A 22,548-nucleotide genomic window follows, 5' to 3' on the forward strand; every position below is an offset into this window, starting at 1 on the left:
CCACCATTAACATTCTGGACGGACTGCCGCCTCAGGTATCACGCGCCCACGCCCCCTCCCCCCCTTCGCTACCCTTCACCTCTCCTTCTCCTGCCCCCTTTCCTTCCCCTTCCCTTCCCCTCCATTTTTCTCCCCCCACGCTTACCCCCCCCTCCCCTCCTTCCCAGTTTCCCTACCCTTCCCTACCCTGTCCGTGCAATTCGTACATCCCGCTTAAAATGCGCTTGTCTTCACCCACAGGCACTCCAGTCCTCCACAATTTCTCTTCCACCCTGGGCAATCCCCGAGAACGCTAATTATGTAGTACGGGTCATTACTATTCCCACTCCAGAGAGTGCAAAAGTAGGGAAAGGATTGGATAGCGTAGGAGTAAAAATTACTATTCCCACTCCAGAGAGTGCAACAGTAGGGAAAGCGTTGGATAGCGTAGGGGTAAAAATTACTATTCCCACTCCAGAGAGTGCAACAGTAGGGAAAGCGTTTAATAGCGTAGGGGTAAAAATTACTATTCCAACTCCAAAAAGTGCAACAGTAGGTAAAGCGTTGGATAGCGTATGGGTAAAAATTACCATTCCAACTCTAAAAAGTTCAACAGTAGGGAAAGCGTTGGATAGCGTAGGGGTAAAAATTACTATTCCAACTCCAGAGAGTGCAACAGTAGGGAAAGCGTTGGATAGCATAGAGGTAAAAATTACTATTCAAACTCCAGAGAGTGCAAAAGTAGGGAAAACATTGGATAGCGTAGGGGTAAAAATTACTATTCCAACTACAGAGAATGCAACAGTAGGGAAAGCGTTGGTTAGCGTAGGGGTAAAAATTACTATTCCAACTCCAGAGAGCGTAACAGTAGGGAAAGCGTTGGATAGTGTAGGGGTAAAAATTACTATTCCAACTCCAGAGAGTGCAACAGTAGGGAAATCTTTGGATAGCGCAATGGTAAAAATTACTATTCCAACTCCAGAGAGCGCAACAGTAGGGAAAGCGTTGGATAGCGTAGGGGTCCAAATCACTATTCCAACTCCAGAGAGTGCAACAGTAGGGAAAGCGTTGGATAGCGTAGGGGTAAAAATACTATTCCCACGCCAGAGAGTGCAACATTAGGGAAAGCGTTGGATAGCGTAGGGGTAAAAATTACTATTCCCACTCCAGAGAGTGCAACAGTAGGGAAAGCGTTGGATAGCGTAGGGGTAAAAATTACTATTCCCACTCCGGAGAGTGCAACAGTAGGGAAAGCATTGGATAGTGTAGGGGTAAAATTACTATTCCCACTCCAGAGAGTGCAACAGTAGGGAAAGCATTGGACAGCGTAGGGGTAAAAATTACTATTCCCATTACAGAGAGTGCAACAGTAGGGAAAGCATTGGATAGTGTAGAAGTTAAATATAACATACTTATAAATAATTTTTATTAATAAAATAATTAAACATTTAATTTTTAAATAACTACATAATTTTCAAATACCCATTAATAATTACTAAAAACATAATTACAATTGAATATTTAATTAACGATAAATTAACAATAAATACCAATAAATATTAATTATTAAATATAAATTACCAAATAATAAAAATTGAACACTAAAATATTTTTAAATCAAAAAACATATTGATAATTAAAAATTGATTAACAATAAAAAAGGTAAACAATACATTTATGTTTAAATAAAAAACATTTTTATGAAAAATGTATTAACAATTAATATATTAAATTTCCAATTAATAAAAATTAAGTAACTAATAAAAATATCAATTACCAATTGTAAAAAATTAATTACCAATTAAAAAAATGAATTGCCAATTAAAAAATGTAATTACCAATTATAAACCTTAATTACCAATTCAAAAAATGAATTGCTAATTAAAAAATTTAATTACCAATTACAAACTTTAATTACCAATTAAAAAATTAGTAATCAAATAAAATAATTATTTACTAAATAATAATTAATTAGAAATAAAATAAATATCAATACCAATAAAAAATAAATAATTACTTAATTACAATTAAATTACTTCCCATTCAATTCCCCTATAAACCCACAACCCTCTACAGAACTTAAACGCAAAAATGTATTAAAATTAATTTACAATTACTAAAAATTATTAATTAATTTACTATAATTAAATAACTTCCCACCCTATTCCCCTATAAACCCACAACCCGCTCCAGTACTAAAACATACAATTAAATTAAAAATAAAATTTTTAATATACAAAAAATAGTACACATATAATTTAAAACAAATAAAATACTTTAAAAAACATAACACATACATATAAAATGCATAATAAAATACATAACAACAAACAAATATCGATATTAGTAACATCGAAATTAGTAACATCGATATAATCGATATTACTAACTTCGATATTACTTACATCGATATAAAAAAAATCGATATTACTTACCCTAGGGTCGATATTCTGTCCAACGATATTCTTGACCTCGATATTCTTCACCTTCGATATTTTCAACTCAATATTAATGTAGGTCGATAATTAGGAATCACTATTTTGACTGTGCACCGGCCCTGCGTGGCTTTGTAAGTCTGCAGTGATACAAGGCAGCGCAAGCCGCTGCCTTGCGTTACTGTGCCCCAGGGCGGTGTTCTGCAGCACACCTAAAAAGAGGAAAAAGCCTTAGAGTATTGCTTTTGTGCAGGAAGGTGTCCATTTCTATACAAAAGCAACCCTGCCTGCAATGCAGGCCACGTTGCATCATGGTGCAAGGGTGCCTGCATTGGCACTAGGCAGCAGTCGTTGCGCAGGCAGAGAGCAGCAATGCACCATATCTTGATGGATATGGCACATTCCTGCCCTCTCTTTTTCACCCAGTGCAGCACAGCAAGGTGTCTTGATGCGTTGTGTTGCATGAAATAATCATAAGTATGGCCCTAAGTCTTTTTGTCAAGAATGATCTCTAAGGATTTGGTGCAGTCATTGATCACAGGTTTGCAGCAAGGGATATTTATTGAATCAATCCAAAACTGGATTGGTAGTTGCGACTCAGATAAGGAGAAAGTCATTTTTCGAAGGTTCAACATTTAAATGGTGAGCAGTCATCCAGTTTCGAAAAAAAATAAGTTTGAGAAGATGAGAGACATTGGGAGAGGAAATCTTGAGAGCTAACTTTGTGTGTTCTGCCTTTTGATGAGAAAGGATCCCATATTTCTTAGTATGACTCTCTGTGGTTCAGTATAGGTTGAGAGTAGGAGCCAGAGCAGAGCATTTTGGGACCCCATGCAGCCTATTGTTAATTAAGAGGTGAACCACTTGAGGACAGCACCATCAATGCCCAGGCATTCCTTAAGGGTCTTAATAAGGATACTTGATTCACTATGTCAAATGCAGCAGCTAGGCCAAAAATGACATGGAGAGAGGAGCTGCCCAAACTGAGGATGCAGATTACATAATTATGACTCTAAGCAACAACAGTTTCCATGCTGCAATCGGGTTTCAGGCAAGAGTGCAGATCATTCACAAGAATGTGTTGTTTAAGCAGCATTGTGATACACCTCCTATTAACTTTAGAATGAAGGAGAAGAACTGATAAAGGGTGAAATCTGTTGAGATTGCCCAGATGTGCGCAGGGTTTTTAAGAAGTGGGGTGTCTTGGCCAATATTTAGGTAATCATGGTGCATTCCATGCCTAAGAGAGAAGTTATCTATATTGATTCAATGGGGCAAAATCTGGTATTTCATATCTTTGGTGATTGGCCTTGGTACAGGATCTTTAAGTGGTTAGAGGTCTTTGTGGTGTTTTTGGATAATTCATCAGCCAAGTCTAAGGGTCTGATTTAGAGTTTGGCAGACGGAGTTACTTTGTCCAGATGGCAGAGGACAGCACATCCACTCTCCAGAGGGACTTCCAACCACCAAATTTAGAGATGTGCAGCAGCTTTATGGATACTTCCCTACATTGACAGAATACTTAAGGTCTGCCTGTCTTTAAATGAGGTGGGACGGACTGATGGTTTTGCAGGCACGGTACTCCATCACATTTGCGATGAAGAACCATATCCTTCAAACTAGACCTGGTTGTAGTTCATGGAGTTCCGCTACGCAGTACTCCGCAGAGTGACAAAAAATCTCAACAGAGTTCCCCAAGATGCAGAGTGCAGCGCAAACTGCCGTTTGTGCTGATTATCCTGCTGCTCGAGTTGAAATTCTACCCGAGCAGCAGCTGGCACTCGCCAACTTACCATTGGCGAGCACAAGCAGGGAAAAAACTCTGCTATGCTACGCGGAGTGGAGTTTTCTGCACTCCGCGGAGTGCAGAAACTCTGCAAACTCTGCAAACAGAGCCGAGTTCATCACCCAGGCCTACTTCGAACTCTAAATTGGATCCTAAGTTAAAGTGATACCATATAAACATGGATTTATAGGTAGAATTATTTTTCGGAGGTGAGTCCATGTTTTCAGACAAAAGTAGCAAATTCTCCAGAATTAGCAGAACGATCTTCAAATCGGACAGAACGAGGGAAATTATTGGATGCTCTGACTGTCAATTAGATGGTGAAATGAAATGAAATGAATGAAACTTATATAGCGCACGACTTACCCTGGGACATCTCAGCGCTTGCTTAGGGAACCCGTCCTGGTATTCCCCTGTGAGATAACCCTGGCAGGGTATCCACAAGGTGAAATCCAGGCATCCCGCCGCGAGGGGCCGTTGTGGAGATTAAGCAAGCTATTGCCCAGAGTCGCAGAGTGTGAACCCGTGAGTCGAGGAGGCACCGGAGCGAGAATTAACGAGTCCGTGGAACTTTTGAGCCCAAGACCCGCCGAGGCGGGGAATTGAACCCTGGTCCCGGGCCGAACTCAAGCTCCAGGTCTGCCGCCTCTAACCCCTGAGCCACACTTCTCCACTGGTAAGGGTGTTTTTTAGCTGTTTTATTAAGAGAGCCATAGTTTGTGACCTTAGCTTTGAAAATGTCTCTTTTGCATTGTGCTCGAGCTGCCCTGAGATGGTTGGTCGAGGAAGGAGATTGTCTCCATGTCTTCTCCAGATTCTTAATTTTTTTTTTCACAGGGCTCATCAGAGAACTAAGGGCTCGAGATCGTCTAAAACTAATGGGAGAATATGTTAGTTCTTTTTGTTTTGTTCTTAAGTGGGGCTACATCAATAATCAGTTCAGCCATGCTGTCAAAGAAATGGAGGAGGAGGTGATAATATTAACACTGAAAGGGGAGAATTTGTTCAGTTCTAGTGTGGGAAACGGTATTAAGATCACGATTTTTTGTGTAGCGGAACCATGTTAACTCCTTTTTAGGTTGGACTTAAGTCAGAAAGCAAGTCTCCATTCGAGACAATCACGTCCAGTATCGAACATGCAATGAGGGTTGGTATAGGGCAGTGCTGTTCCTGATCGTTTACAGAAAGAAATGAAGAGAAGGGATTAACTGCAGCGTTACTAAGTTCCCCCAGTGAATTATTCGATTGGTAATGATTCTACACATTCCTCGATAAACATCATATGCTGCCGAAACTCTATTTAATAAGTTTGCTATTTCCTGGTTCTGATAGTTTTCTGGTTATAGGTGAGTACCGACGTTACAATTAATCTATAATTTGGAACTTAGATACAGATGTTTGCACATTTTTGTAGGCTTCCGTGTGTTATACTTCTGTCTGTCTCTCACTCTCTTCTCACACACATACTGCTATTTGTCACAAATGGTTGTATTATTTCTGCAGAATGTTCGTGCAATACCAAGTGATTGCTTTGACAAAGTCATCAACTCGATTGAAGTCAACAGAGAACAAAAAGAAAAACAAGAACCTTGTATTCATCAACTTCGAAAGCACCTTGAATGCCAAGTTAATAATAATGTACAAAGGTCCCTTTCATCAAACCGAGTGGTGTGTCAGGTTCCTATAACCATTCCTGAAGGTAAAGCATATTAGATTTTCCCAAAGTTTTTATTGCTGAATATCATGTTGTTTGTTGAATATGTTATTCCTGTTTATTTGACATTTTATTGACTGTGATACCTGTTATTTTATTGACTATAATATGTTAATATCACAAATGAGTAAATAACAGAGGAAGCTATTTCAACCAAATGCAACCATAGGGTATGCACGACAGCATATTTATTTACTTTTGGATTGTACGGTGTTCAAAGCATTTATAACTCAACTAATGCCCCTAGAAAGAACACATCAAGAAGGTTGTAGATTGTCACATGTAGACTTATGTCTTGTGTGGTAAGCCTGGATGACGGTTGTGTAGTCAATAAAAACAAACTTATTAAAGTACAAAGAAGAGCATGGTTTTAGTTGTTTGTATCTCAATAAGGTGAAAACGTTCTTCTTTAATAGAATCTTAACACCTTAACATCTCTTCAGTTCACCACACTAACTTAGGAATAATAGTATCGCCAATAACCATATAGAGATTGTAAAAGTGCTAATGTGGGTTGCTTGTGTGCACCCTTATTCACTGGGTGTAACTACACTGTTGAATTATCATCTCAGTGGCAGGAATGCATTAGGTACAGGGCTCAATAAGGGAGCTCTGACCCAACATTTTCAGAACATAGCAATGAGAGTGCCGCAAAACATGTCTCAGTGTTTCCATAGATTGAAAAAGCCCCACTAACTGTTGGCAAAAGAAAGATTTAACTTCAAGACCTTGGAGCATATGTACAAGTCCCTTGTCGTCATTACAACCGGGGGCCGTCCAAACCCCCACTGATTAAAATGCCTGCACTGCGGCGGAATTCAGGCTGCAGTCAATGGGATAAAGGATGATCCTTGGATGGAATTATTATTTCTCAACAAAGCAAATTTACTAGCTCCAGCATAGATTAGATTTTTGCAGATCCCATAGGAGTTCTGCTGCTGAACCTGTGTCCTTGTAATTTGTGTTTCCAAAGTGTCTCCAGATCCAGCAGCTATAGAGATATATAATATGGTCATTGGATATTGTAAATCTATGAAAGTCATCATGACTATTAATGTTGACACATTAGAGATACACACAAGAAAGGAAAAAAAAGCATCACCATTAAAAAATCTTATAATATGTGGAATACTTACAAAATAGAGATAGAAAACGTATTGACTGGACTAATGATGAGATACAAAAGTTACAATTATAGGTTTTCAGATTTACCTGACCGCATAGAGGGCGTAGAGGGCCTAATAGCTGTTACTTGGTTGTCTTGTGATGCCATTGATATTATTATTCTCAAGATGTACATGAGGGACTGTTGTATGATAGAAGCTTAGAAGAGAGAGCGAGAAGCACAGGGTAGTAAGTCATTGTAAATCACACAAAAATGTTAGACCCACAAAGACTGCTGTCCTTCAAAGTAAGACAGGGCTTAACCGATATCGTATAATGCTGCCCTTACAATGGCAAGTCTAAGGGCAAATTTATAAGGCCATATATAATATCTAAGACAAAAGTACTACATTTGGGGCCAATAGGGATGTGTGATAAAAGACATACAGCTACCCGTTCAGTAGAAATAAACTGGTTTGGTCCTAAGGCAAAGGTGCAGACATTTAAATTACCATTGTTCATCATCCTACTGTGGTGTGGTGCCAGTCTGAGTTGTGGTCTGCTAGGAGCAGAAGTCAACGTTGTGGCAGGTGGTGGAATGAACAACAACACAGGGACTAATAGGTTAAAAATAAAAGCATTAGCATGTATTAGTGTACCAGTCTTTAAGTAAATTCCACTCAAATCAACTTTAGTCGGTTAAAACCTAACCATAAATAGCACACAAATTAAAATACAAATATGCAGTCAATGGCATTTTCCCTAGTAGAAAAATACAATTAATATAATATACACATAAACGACATTAAAAACAATTAGACAGTTTAAGCACCAATCACTAGTCCATCCCTTTTCCTGGCACACACAACACTTTAATAAAGGAGTACAATTAACATTTAGATCAGTTTAAACACAGACCGCTACACCCTATCCCTTCCTAATTGACAAACCACTTCTATTATGTTCATTACCGCTTGACATATCCTGAGAGAGTTTAGTAGCAGCAGCGACACCAGTGATAATTCGTGATGTCCGATGTTGGCCTCCTGTAAACTTGGCACTAAAAAATCTTTTCCGAACAATTCCATAAAATGTACAAGAAAGTATGAAGTGGCTTGTGCTTTAATCTGAGACATTATCACAAGAACATTTGGGTAAGTCTGCAAACCAAGTGCCTTGCATAGGAAATTCCACAAAACAATGGACCATATTAAAACTAAGCCGTGTTAAATAGAATCCATAGCAGGATTAAATATAAAGGTAAAATAGAATTCTAAGCCCGGTACTATTTTAATCAGTTAGTAAAAACAACCAATTTTTGTATTAGAAAGTGCTCTTTATGAGGATTAGCAAAGACATCTTTAACCAAAGCCATAGATTTTTTCCTATGCTTACCGAGTTGGAGAAAAAAACAGGGAGCCCCGGTCTCGTAAAAGCTGCTCTGCATTAGCCAGCTAAAATATAGTGACACCACTGTCTAGGGACAGTCAGAATTAATCATCTTTGTATGACTTGCTTCTTGAGTTCACCAGACCTTCAGCCAAAGCAACAGGGGGCTTAGCTTGATTGTGTCCTCCAGATACTCCAATCCACGCTCTAGAAGATGCATTAGGGTGGAGGAGGATTGTGGGAAAGCAAGCACCCTAATTAGAAGTTTGCTGTTAATTCTTTGCAGCCAATCAGAACGGACATACCCCCACACCATAGCAACCAATTGCCACACATTTACTCTTGTAAGATTGGCTTATGGCCCAGTCTTGATGCAAAATGGAAAATATACTCAATCGACCTTTGCAAATATTCTACCCTAGGTTTGAGCAGGACATCCCAATTTCTAGCAAAATCAAAGGTAAAACTATGCATTTTAGACAGTTCAGCGGCATTGATGAAATAAGTCTTCATTTTTAGGTTCTTTGATCCACAGTTCATAACAAATATTTTATTTAGATGTGTTTGTAAGCCCAACTCAACCATCAAAGAGTTGAAAGTGTTCTTTAAAATTTGAAGCCCATTTGCGGTTTTTGCTACTAGAACAGTTAATTCACCTAGATAAGCACCAGGATTAAAAACTTCCAAGATAAGGCAAATCCTTGGCAGCCTTACACAAATATTTATCTAGGCCACTGATATGCAATAAAAACAAGAAAGGAGCATTCACACAACCTTAGTGGACACCCAGCGTGAATCTCAGTTTAGGAGAAAGGTCACTCCTAATATCATAACAAATCTTGCCTGTGGTGTCCAAGTGTATACAACACAATAAATTAATAGGTCTTGTCATTGCCCACTCCCCCAAAATATCCCACAATTTAGAACAAAGTACTGTGCTGAAATCACAGAAGAGGTCCACAAAGGCAAAGTAGATAGGCGCTCTCCTGGCGGGTATGTACTTCCAATTTCTGTTAAGACATTGCTCAACAGAACCTTATGCCTGGCCAAAAGCCAAACTGGAAATCAAACAATATCAGATTCTCAGCTGCCAAGTCCTCGTAGACTAAAATCCTTCGCAGTATCCTTAAAGTGCTATCTAACAACAACGTTGGCTGATAGCACCCTCTGTGGTTTCTATCGCCTTTTTTGAAAATGTGTCCAGCAACTTCCTCACTCCAGAAAGTAACTACAGGGCCAACTAATGCTGCTCTTATCACATTAGTGATAAAAGGATCCCCAAAGGGCTACATTCTTCTTTAATAGGGCCACAGGGAGACCATCCTGTGGCCTTCCCAGATGAACTTCTCCTAATGGCACACTCAGCATCATTTCACAGTTCAGCGAGGGGTTATTCGTATTCAGAATAGAATGGCGCACAACATGTAGTGGTTGAGTGGTCACAAGAAAGTAGTTTTGGTTGGTGCTGCTTGTACAGAGAAAACCCTAAAACTCTGCAACCAAAGGGTGTAGAACTACCCTTATGTAAAGTACAACAGCCAGTCAAGTGCACACAACAGTTGTAAGGGTATAGGTGATTATGGTAAAGCGTTCAAGGATAAGGTCACACACGATGTTCTTTCCGTCTTAGTTTTTTAATTAGTGAATGGTTGGGCCTCCTGTCCAGGAGAGACCAACGAAAATAGAGAAACCAGCCGACACGTTTTTCGTCAGTAAGGGCAGTTAACCCAATGACTCTTCAGGGCTGGGGATAATACAAAAGGAGGGGGTTTGTGATTGATAACAATAAGAATGCGAAAGAACACACAACTAATTGGAAATCAAAAGGAAAGGGGAGCCTAGTGTGAGTGGAAACCTGAAGAAAAGAGTGGGGGGAAAAAACACTTGAAGTGACTGTCAGGTTCGTGGATAACAACACCTAAAGTGCGAAAAAAACAATTTGGTGCCCTCATAGTGAATGGTGACTTGATGTGCGAAAGCACGGCTTAAAACAGTGTGCAGAGCACCTGAAAATTGGAGGAAAAAGAGCAAGATTGGTGGGAAGAAACATGGAAAGCTAAGGTATACATAACTAGTGAGCAATCATTCTGAATGCTGTACCTGTCACGGAATGTCACAAGAAACAGAAGAAATGCTGCATTAAAAAATGAGTGAAGTGAAGTGAAAGCCAGTGCACACAAACAATGACTGACTGAATCTCATGACATAACCTAGAGCATACAATATAATGTTGGTTGTATTCGTTTTATAAAGTCAATCACCATAGCCTGCAACCTAGGAGGAAAAGACAAGGGCAGAGTATGCATTTTCAATTTATGCGATTTATCCGTGTTTGAAATAATATATGTAAAGTAGGTATTTCAGCATGTCAGTGCATCCACCTGAAGGGGGGAGAAAAAGATAAGAAGACTACACCATTTCTAAAACTGGTAGGGGATCAACAGGTTATCAATGGTGCTGTTGCATCACTCGTTGATTATACGGTTATGTAAACATAATTGCAATTGTTGGCTATCAATGCGCTTTCAACCGTCATTAACACTAATAGACTGATTTAGAAGAACTGCAGCCTCTTTATCAATAGAAACCTCATCAGCATTTACAAAGCATAATGTGGAACCACCAGGGTCAAGTGTTGAACCCAAACATGCATCGGAATGAGACTCTCAATCGGAGCTCCTTGGTAATCTCTAAGAAAGGGTTGCTTAACCACCTTTCAAAAAGCCAAACTATCTTTGAGTGACCCTGCCCTTTCCAAATCTCCCCAATCCTTCTTTCTAGTCTCAACATTTCTGGTCTCCAAATTTTACTTATAATCTTTCTTATACTCTTTCCTTGTAGTACAAAGTTTTGTCTTGCAGACGTTTACTAAGTATTGCTTTTAATCTTTTGAGAGCAACAGTATATTCATGGTCAGCCCACCCAGTAGGACGTTGAAACTAGGCCCCCTTATGTACAAGGAGCTTGGAGGACATGGAAACACAGTCAAGTAAAAGCATTTAGGATATTACCCAGTTCATCCTTAAAATAAGTAATAATTTCAAATATATTCTTGTTTTCCTTAATAAGAACTTGTATAAAATGTTCCTTATCACTTTATCCCACTTAATGTTGACTCCTTTGTTCTGTGCACATTCTAACTGCTGACATTGTCTTGAGCGCTGGTCACTCCTACAGTAGGCTATTACATCATAGTCTAATAAAGAAGAGCAACAACAGAGGACAGCATTGCATAATCAATAGTGATACAATTTCCATTGCTCTTGAAAGTCCTAAGAAATAAGAAATCTAACTGGCCAAAGTCACTAGCACAGACCAAATCCCTCAATATTATATTTTTCAAGTTTTCCCTGTGTGGGATGTGTTGTAAATGGGTTTTCACTCTCCCTTTGGGGTACTTGAGGCCACACACTGTGTACGTCTTAGTTAACTGCATATCTAAGTCTTTGGTCATGTGTGTAGCACCCTCGTCAAAGGTATCATCAGAAAAATCATCCAACAGCAAATCTAATGTTTTGGGGATGCTGAATATTAACATTTGATAAAAAGGAGTTGAGGTAAATGATGAAACTGCCAGTTTAGTCAAGTTCACTAAAATCAAGGTGACAAAGCCGCCTTTTGCTCTTTCCACCCTTAAGACGTTTGTTGCAGCCCACCAAAAATAAAATCTGTTTAGGCAGAAATAGTCAGGAACCTAAGTTTCCTTTTGACTACAAATAATGTCATAGCTCTATACCAAAGAGATCCAATCTGGGTTGCTCAATTTGGAATAAATGCCTGCCACGTGCCAGGAAATCAGCCTAAGGCTCTTACTTGGATTTAGCGTATTAACCGGGAAATTAGGTAAACCATTAGCAGAAGAGGATTGAACTTTGGCGGCTCTAATGGTGGCCTCCTAGAACTTCAATTGTTTGTAATTCTTTGAGAGAATCTTCACGTGGAGTCAGTCCAATTGATCCAATGACAAGAGAGCTTCACAACTGTTCCTAGTCTCAACTCCAGGTGTCTATTGACCAGAGCCACCCTGAGTTCCCTGTGTCATCTGCAAGGGTGAAAACACCTGGCCTGTAAAATACCCAAGCAGCAAAGCTTCAATAGAGCTTGCTGAGGGATTCTGTGACTGAAGCCATGCAGAAGGGAGCTTGCAACAAAAAGTCTTCCGAAGTTAATGTATATGTAATTGGACGGGAATTCCTTTATGCGATTTCCAACCAATGTTGTTTTTCTCACTGAGAGTATTTTAGCTGATAGATTGTGTACCCAATCTGATTTTTTTTAAAACAGCGTGTCGTTTAATTCTTAATCGCAGAACTATTTTCCCTTTGGGAATGACCCAACAACTGTATCCTTTAAAACTATAACATAGGGAATTCATTCTGGGGGAAGCTGGAGATATACACAAATCATTTGGAGATTTAACCTATTCAGAGTCCCTTAGGGTCAGTTGTATCCAATATATGGGATACTCCCAGGTGGGGGATGGTTCTGAAAACCTATATCATATTGGAGCACATTTGAGATTTTGAACCATCTGCACGAGTGCTCTATTTTGCGGGGTACTGGGATGCAGTTTCTTTGATTCAAGGGAAGGTGTTTAAAAAGGTTATTCTAGCTTTGCATCTATTTCTTTTAACTTCCCTAGTACTAGGGTGCTAACATCTTTAACAGCTCCTCTATACTGTTTAGCTACTTGAATGAAGATCCTTTAGCCGGGATTCAAACCCTGACCAGTCAAGCGGGATCTTATTATTATGTCATTATATTTGCCCTGAGCTTGATTCTCATTCCCTTTTGCTGCCAAAATTGCAGTTATCTCCGTCCTTTTCCTTTCAAGTGGAGACGACCCAAATAAAGCGACAGATGTAGCTGAGATATCTTAAGAGGATTGCTGAACAAGGCAGGAATTTCTGCTGAGGGAAGTACAGGCTCCACCTGTATTGATCAACTTGTTGGATGCATGAACCTAAATACCATTTACTGCAGGTGAGGTCAACACTCCAGATTGCTGTTAATGGGCACAGCATGTATCTCCACCGTTGGTAACGTGGACTGTCTTATAACAGCATCTATCCTGTCTTCTACCAAGCATAGTGCTACGTTAATAACCCCTATCACCGAAGCCAGGTAGTTATAGAATCCTTTGGTGCAACTGGGTTTCCTTTGCTGCCATTAAACATACTAACGTTTCTGTTCCTCATCTTCAAGTAATTAACATTAAGAATCAGCAGTGTTATGTTATGTTATGTTAATTTGTATTTGTTAAGCGCTTAATACCGGAAGGTCTCTAAGCGCTGCAAGAAGAAAACGGATGAGCCAGATAGATTAGCAAGGTGGGTATGTCCAGGCCTCTGCGAACAAGATGGTCTTTAGTTGTTTCCTGAAAGGCAGGAGGCGGCTTTCCACCCGGAGGTGTCTTGGTAGTTTGTTCCAGAGAGTGGGAATGGAGGTAGAGAAGGTTTGTCCTCCTTTAGTGGAATAGTTAGAATTTTTAGGAGGCAGTCCATGGAGGAGCGGAGGGAGCGAGTGGGTTCATACCTCTGGAGGCGGTATTTAATATACACAGGGGCTTGACCGTAAACAGCCTTGTGTGCTATGCAGAGGCCTTTAAATTTAGCTCTCTGTTTGAGCGGAAGCCAATGGAGGCGATGAAGGAGGGGTGATGCTCGCATGTGCCTCGAGAGTTTGAAGAATAACCTGGCAGCATCATTCATTACGATTTGTAATCTGCCCACTAAGGTATCTGGTAGTCCAATGTAAAATTGATTGGCGTAGTCTAGGCGAGCTAGGATCATGGCAGATACCACTGTTCTCATAGTTGAGAATGAAAAGATGGGAGATAGTTTAATTAGGAGTCTGAGTAGGCCGACACAAGTGCCAACCACCGTGGAAACTTGATTGGACATAGTAAGTTTAGCATCAATTTTAATTCCCAGACTTTTAACAACTGGGGCTGGTGCTGGGGTATCGCCTAGCTCCTTCGGCCAAAAAAGGGAGTTCCAGGGGTTAAGGGCGTCCATCATGGCTAAAACCTCTGTTTTGTCAGGGTTGACCTTCAGAAAATTGGAGGTCATCCAATTAATGGTAAAGCGGAGTATCTCTTGCGCACGGGAATGGGATTGAGTCGAGTTTTCAATATGCAAGTTGACCTGAGTGTCATTGGCATAGTTGTAAACTTGACACTCCATGTCTGCAAGGGCATGAATTAATGGACTAAGATAGATATTGAACAGAAACGGTGAGAGAGTTGAACCTTGTGGAACTCCACACGGGATGGAACCGCTCTCCGAGACCCAGTCATTCATCTGAATTTTCTGAGTGTGATCAGTTAAAAAAGAGGTGATCCATTGTAGGGCAGAGCCCCCAAAACCAATAGATCGAAGTCTACCCAGGAGTATGGCGTGGTTGACCGTGTCGAACGCTGCCGACAGGTCAAGGAGGATCAGCACACAGGGTTTCTTGGTGTCCATGGTAAGCCTGATGTCGTCAAGTACTGAGAGCATCACTAATTCCGTGCTATGATGAGCCCGGAAACCAGCCTGCCTGTCTCCTAGGAGATTGTGTTCCCCCAAGCACCTAGAAAGATTTTGCAGGACATGTTGTTCTAGGATTTTAGCGAAAAAGGGGAGTAAGGAGATGGGCCTATAGTTTTTCATGTTAGAGGGGTCCGCACCGACTTTCTTTAGTAGGGGGATAATTTTGGCTTCCTTAAAGAGGGCAGGCACCTCTCCTGACTCTAGTGAACTGTTCAGTAGGGTGAGAACTTCCTCCTCAATTTCCGGGAGAGAGCGAGGTTGAAAATGCTAGGAGGGCAAGGATCCACCGGGGAGCCAGATTTGACCTTTTTGGCCAGGCAGGGTAGGGATTCCCTATCCAAAGTTTGGAAGGATGAGAGAATTTCAGTTTTCCTATCTGTCTGGGCCACTTCAGCATTGGCAGGTAGCTTGAAAGGGGAGTTGTCTATTTCTGTCAGAATGATCTGGATCTTGTTCAAAAAGCAAGTGAGAAAGAGGTTGCATTGTTCTTGATTGGGTGGTTCTGACGGTGACTGTTTTTGGCTTAGTTCTTTCAGAACTTTGAGCGTTTCTTTTTGGACGTTAGTGGCAGCCCAAATTCTATTCTCATAGTAATCAGCTTTCTTGCTTAAAAGCGCTTTTTTATACACAGCGATTTTAGCCCTATATTCTATTAGAGCCGGCGGATCATAGTTTTTCCGCCAGCGGCGCTCAAGATGACGCAGTGCGTGTTTTAGGGTCCTAAGCTCTTCCGTGAACCATGGGGCGCCTTTCCCTTTCACATTGATATTTATTCTTTTTACTGGGGCAATTATGTCAATAGCAGCACGGAGCCGGCTGGATGTGGCTTCAGCCCATTCATTAATGTTTGCTGTCTCAGGCTTTTTAAGTGGGCATTCTCGGAGAGTGCTTATCTTTTATTTTATTTATTTCTTTATTTCGGCCAGTTGGCCATAAAAGACACACATATATACATACATTAACCAGAGGCTCATACAATGTACATACGCCGATACGTTAAAAACAGACGACTTTTAAAATACAGAGTGCTTATCAGCGAGGGACCATCTATTTCCGTCCACTTGCGAACGAGTTTCCGGTCTGGAGCCTTACTAGGATCCTTATTATTGGTGGTGGGAAGTAATAAATTAATATGGGAGTGGTCCAACCACTCACAAGGGCTGATGTCCATGAGCCTTATTCGGGGGGAAGAGGTCCAGGCCAGGTCAAGAGTATGTCCTCGTTCATGTGTGGGAGTTGTAATTAACTGGGAGAGCCCCAGATAAGTAAATGTTTCCTCTAGCCGGACTACATATATAGGCGTAATCACCTCTCAGAGGCACTGAGCCAGGTGCGTGGCCCAGCCTCCTCTGGGCTCTGACAGGCCCTCTCTGGGCCCGGGCTTAGCCCAGCCATGTGTCCATGCACTTCCCATGTGCTTCCTGTGCCACGGGTAAGTAATCACAGTTTTATGTGTCTGTCCAATGTTGCAGGAAGCAGCCCTTGCCTCCTGCTGATAGGATGACTTATGGGCTTTGAAGTCCTCTAGCCCTTAGTGGCTCTTCCAGTGAGTGTACCAGTATACATGAAAAGGTTAGATGTTAGTGCAATTAAAAAACATGGCAAAACTTATCTTGGCATTTTTGTTTTGAATTTAAAAAATCATGTTTAGAGCCTTAATTATGAGGCCTTGTGACAGTTTTGCGCTTCAGTTGCATCACTTTTTGTGACTCATCAACGGTGTAAAGTATGCCTCCTGTTGCGCCCTATTTACAAAGTGACGCATCTAAGCAGATGCGTCACTTTGTAACCCCTGCGCTACATTATACCTGCGTCAGGTATAATGTATGCAGGGTGGGCTTTCCCACGTGAGCAGAGGCGGCTGGTGTCGTTTGAGGGTGGTGTGGCATTGAGGTCCGAGTTGGCTGCACAGTGGCGGGAGGGGGCTCAGGAGGGTTCGGCTGGCTTCTGCCGAGCGGAGACAATGCCTGGTGCCTCATTTTGGATTGGGCCACTTAAGCCATATTCGGGAATTCGTGAAGGTACTGTACACGCGCGCTACTCTGGGGACTTCTGCACTGCAGTCGCTCACCACCGCAGTCGGTCTTTCATTTTCGCACCTCCTCTCAAGGCTCTGGTTGAAGCCTGGCTAGTGCGAGAATGTGGTGGCGCAGGGGAAGAGAATCATGAAGATCGTAGTTTGATTGGAGAGGAGGGCATGCTTGGCATTGGGGCTATGGTTTCCCCCATGCAGGCATGCCATGTGTGTTGCCATGGGGAGCGAGCTGGTTGCAGTGTGGAGCCAATCCAGGCAGGGCTTGGATTGTTTCGTTTTGTGCTTACCTGGTGTCGCTCTGCTTGTGCTTTTCCTAGCTGCCGAGTCAATCGGTTTTCAACACAGCCTGCATTGAATTTGTGGGTGTTCATGGGCGCCACCCACCGCACTGTTTGTTTTGCGTGATCCATTTGCCAAGTGGTGGCATCGATCTCTGCTCGGGAGGCACATCCGGGCCTGTGGCGTGTGGGGGCTGGAGGGCGAGAGTGTTCTGCGGTGTGGTGCTCTGGCTGTGGTCAGTGCCGGTGTCCGTCCTGCGCAGTGCATGGGCTCCCGCCTCCCATTGTCCAATCAGGAGGCCTGGGAGTGGCGCGAGGGCAAGGGGAGTGTCCGGTTGTTGCCACCCACTGCCCTACCCCTTGCTGCTGGGTTCAGTGGCGCTCTGCTGGAGACGCCTGGGGCGCAGCATGGGCGCTCATTTGGGGGCAGGCAGTTTCCCCTTTCTTGAACCACTCCCTTGGTGGTGACTTCACTTTTTCCGCATTTGTGCTTCCAGGGCAAGCAATATTCCTCGCCTCGGCCCAGCACATGACCTCCTGTGACCTCGTCATCGTCTGTCCCTTGAGGAGAGCAGAGCAGTCGGAGTCAGAAAAAATAAATTTGCGACACACGGGGCAGTGAGCACTTCATTGATTTGACGCTGCTGCATTGCGTGTGTTACGTGTCTCTCTTGTCTTCCTCCCCGATCCGACTCCCGAGGCTAGTGGGCCAGCACCCTATTTGTCCCTATGCACCAGCCGCCACTGCATGTAAGTAAGCCTCATAGAAGTGACGCTGCACCACTTCTAGGGTGCAAATGCGTCAATATCTTATGCCTGCCTCACAAGAGGCGTAAGACTGACGCAAACCTTTTCACATGGGTCTTGCCCCATGTGAAAGGACACATTGCTGGAGTTGGGTCACTTTTGTGACACACTCCTGCAAAGCGTCACTTTTGCGCCATTCAGATACGTCACAAATACTGACGTATCTGTAACTCCTTGCAACATGATGCGTCATACAGTAAATATGACGCATCAATCATGTTGCAAGGAGGGCACATTGAGAAGTGACGCATCGCTGCTTTCATGCAGCAATGCGTCACTTCTCATAAATGAAGGCCCTTAGTGTATTAGTCAGCTTGTAAGTATAGAGACATATCTGTCTGTATAGGCGGCTTGTGTTGCAAGACCTGCCCTGTGTGTTGTCCTGTTGCAGTTGCACTGACCTCCGCCCAGCTGAAGCAATCAATCTGGCAGTTTGAAGAGTAGCAAAATAAATATTAATACAAGATTTCACAATTGTTAGGGTTTGTGTTAGAGGGTGTTTACGGTCAGTATATATATGATGTGCAACAATCAGTGAAAGTATGAGTTAAGGGCATGTATGGATGAGTGTTTGGAGGTTTGGTTTTTTAGAGATCGAGAGAATCATAGCTACCAAGTTTTCCAGGTCCATATGTGACTATCTAGCTCAGTACCAGCTTTTTCTTTTGGGACTTGTACTCTTTTTGATCTCAGTATAGAGCCAGGACTACAAGACCGAGAATTCAAAGAAAATACAGGGATTGGCTTACCTAGTCATGCATGAAACTTGGAAACTTTGAAGCTATGGAGAGTAGGTGAGTGGTTAAAATCTTACCTGGCACCACATTAGTGCCATCCTGAAGTGGCAGCTCATATAGCAGGCAAAAGTGTATTATGGAGAGGATGCCCTTCTCTAGAGGATGAGGCAGAGCCGGGTTCGAGTTTGGTCCTTCAAGAAGATCATGGGTTAGCTGAATCCTGGAGAGCTTCTCCTTTGCTGCCTCCTCTCATCTTGCTATTTTTTTTAATGTCCCTCATGGTCTGGAACTCCTCCCACAATGTATTGACACAGCCAGAGACCTGCTGCCAATAGGCTCCATTTTTGGTTCCAGTGAGGGAGAAGGAATGAAGTCCATGTAGTTGCTTGTAGCATTTCACCACAAATGTACCTACAATGACTGTCCTCTCCTCATTGAAATGTATCTTACTCTTCAAGATGGGGAGCATCCTTCAAAGAGAAAGATGCAGGACACAACCGCTGCAGAAATAAATGTTGAAGAGAAAAGAAGGAGATCCTACGACTTGTACAGTATTTATGTGTCTTAAGGGAATGTTTGCTAAGTGTGTCTGATTTTTTTCAAGTGTATACCATTTTCCAATTCATTGCAATGCAGAAGTCTTCTATTCACTACCATATGGAGGTCTCCATCCCATGTGCAGAAGTCTCCTATTCACGATCATGCGTAGTCCCTGCTTCACCCCACAACGAGTGTGGAGGTTCCAGTAGACAAGCATTACGGTCATAAGTTACAAGTAGTAACTATACGTCATAAATTACAATTATTCTGACTCCATGCCCTATTCTGTGGGGATGGAAAAATGTAAGGCTCCACTTTTGAGTAACGTTACACTAGGATTTTGTGAAAACCTTATTGTAGTAAAGTTACCCCAAAGCGTAAAAGTAAATTGCACATGTAAATTACTCACAAGTGTGTGTTGCCTTTGTGAATAGCCCTGATGGTATGTAGGTATGGTACATATGTGTGTGGTTATTATTGGTAGGTATGGTCACTATGATACGTTTATCAGCTATAGTAGGTCATACAGTGACTAGGTATGGTATGTTTAGTATGGTTTACTTGGTGTAGGAGGCAGGTATGGTTTATTAGGTATTGTATGTTGGTTAGTATGGTAAGTATGATAAGTTAGGTATGATCAATGGGTGTGGTAAATTAGGCTAGGTACAATTGGTATTTCAGGTTAGGAATAGATTGTAACAGTATGCTATGAATGAGTGATTTGGAATTAGGAGTTTACAAATGGTATTTATTTATTTATTTATAAAGTTTTATATAGTGTATAAAAGTTAGTTATATTAGGACAAATTATACAATTTTCAAAGACGTATTCCTTACAAGCTACAGTATTGTAAAGTAGAAGCACAAATACATTATGCTAATAATAAATGCACATGTTTTTCTTCCTATAGATCAGTGGGTTTAGCATATATCAACAGATTATATTTGTTGCTTACAAGCCACAGCAGGAAATATAAATGTGAAAAAATCTAGTCTTGTGGGAAAAGAAAATATCAAATATTAATAAAATGATGTTAAGATGCTTTACGTTAGAGGGTGTGGCTTGCTAAGCCAAGATGGTGGACGCACTTTAAGAGTGTTCCGGGACCCCTGAGCCATCTGCCCGTAATCCTTTCCTGAATCACGCCATCCAGCGGTGTACCTTGCTGTGTGTGCGGCCGATCAGCCCTGGCTGTACCTCCGGGACTTCTGGACTTTCGCTGAGCCGTCCTGCCACTGAGAACCGGAACATTGCACCTCGCCCGCAAAATGACAGCCCCTCTCTGGTGATTGCGGTCCTGGCTGCCCCCGTGGTGCCCTTCTCGGACCCGCATGTGCTGCTGTGAGTGAGGGGAGCGCCTTGGCTGTCCATCCTAGAGAGGAGCAACTGTAAACTCGATGGACTCATCCCCTCGCCGCCTGGCTTTCCCACATCGGTGCTGGCTGGGGTGGACCTGTGTGTGAGGAGCCTCAGTGGCCCAGACGTGATTCACGGCCAGAGGCCCTCCTAACGGTGCTGCAGCAGCCTCGGTTGCCACATCAGGCAGCGTGGGTGAGAAATAAAGGCTGCACTCCCTTTGAGGCCGGAAGATCAGCGGAGGACTCAGAGGCTTCTGTTCGTGGCTGTGAAGCGGGTGAGTCCTGGTGGTGGTGGTCTGGGACCGTTGCTGGGGCCCCCTTCCAAGTGCCTCTTCTCCCTGCCACCTGGTTTTCCCCCACGCACCAGCTCTGGCAGAGGTGTGCGGAGTGCGTGGCGCCTGAGCGGCCTGTATTGTGCCTCTGCGATCCTTCCAAGGGGGCAGCCGCAACGCCGGCTGCTGCATCTGGTGGCGGAGGAGCCCATAGCCATAACGTCGGCTGCCGCATCAGGCAGCGGAGGTGGCCGTAGCCGCAACGTCGGCTGCCACATTGGGCAGCGGAGGAGGCCGTAGCTGCCTCGACACCGGAGGGGCCTGGGAGTGTCCCAGAGTCGCCGAACAGGAGGTGGCAGTGTGAGTGAGTCCCGGTGGTAGCGGTGGGGGTTTGGGATGATGGCTGCGCCCCCCAACATCTATATCCAATCTCAATGGATACAACCAACTGTCAACTCAGATACTCAACATTCCAATGGGCGACAGGAAGGGTCAGAACGAAGGGGGGAACACCTGATGTACCACTAGGTACATCTATGGATGCAAACATACAAAACCCACCGAGATGAGGCTGGCCTCGTATGGCTGTGTGGTGCATGTGATCCGACCTGATTGAGTAGGACCTGGGCCGGCCCCCCCATTGCCGATGGTGGAGGCAGGCGCTGGAGCTGCGCGGCGCGGCGCACCCTGGGCCGGGGTACTTTGGTGGAAATGTTCTGCTGCATTTATCCAGCAGTGGAGGGGTCTTGTGTGGGACCCTTGCTGCCCCTAGTTGGCCCGACCTCTCCCATTTGCAGACTGTGCAGGTTGGAGAAGACCGGGGGACATGACCACATCACTTGGACATGACCCTCATCCGGCAAGACCTGCCCAGATTAAGTAAACTGGTAGCCGGATCTCCACCATCGAGGACGATGTCCAACAACTCAAGGGGCAGGTGGCTAGTCTTCAGTTGCGTATCCAAGAACTGCATCGCCGGGCGGAGGACGCTGAAAACAGGTCCCGGCGCAACAACCTCCGCCTGGGGTGTTTCCCGGAGGGGGCGGAGCAGGGTCACGCGGCAGAGTTCCTGGAGAAGTGGTTAACATCGTGGGTCCCCGAGGGATCTCTTTCTCCATGGTTGGCGACTGAGCGGGCCCATCGGTCTCTCGCTCGCAAACTGCTACCAGGAATGGCCCCCGACCAGTCATAATGAGGGTCCTTAACTTTATGCCATCCTGTCCGAAGCTCGCAAACAGCAGGGGCTCCACCACAAAAATGACACAATCATTATCTTCCGGGACTACACCCGGTAGGTCCATGGTCAACACCACTCCGTTGGGGAAGTTAAACAAAAGCTGAGGGTGCTTAACATCCTGTATAGGCTCCTTTTCCCGGCACGCCTGCGTGTGGTGTTCGCCAACAAGATCATGTTCTTTGACAATCCTATGGCAGCTTGGCCCTGGGCGATGGAGGAGCACCCTCTGCACATTGCTGACCAGCCATTCCTTGCGGGGGTGGATGGGGAACTTATTCGGCCCACACCCTTCACTCCCCAGCCTCATTGTCACTGCTCACGCAGGAGTCATGGTCAGAGGCAG

The 22,548-nt window shown here is 43.3% G+C and overlaps 1 protein-coding gene across 1 annotated transcript in view; it reads left to right on the forward strand.

Moving 5' to 3' along the window:
* The window catches only part of LOC147697944 (uncharacterized), a 1,308,576-nt gene that overhangs the window by 1,048,048 nt on the left and 237,980 nt on the right, over positions 1 to 22,548 (forward strand). Inside the window, exon 17 of the mRNA XM_086936165.1 lies at positions 5,704 to 5,899. Coding sequence (XP_086792291.1) covers positions 5,704 to 5,899 — 196 coding nt within the window. The remainder of the gene's footprint in view (positions 1 to 5,703; positions 5,900 to 22,548) is intronic.

The sequence above is a fragment of the Lissotriton vulgaris genome, chromosome 8 (assembly GCF_964263255.1).
Source record: "Lissotriton vulgaris chromosome 8, aLisVul1.2, whole genome shotgun sequence".
Taxonomy (NCBI): Eukaryota; Metazoa; Chordata; class Amphibia; order Caudata; family Salamandridae; genus Lissotriton; species Lissotriton vulgaris.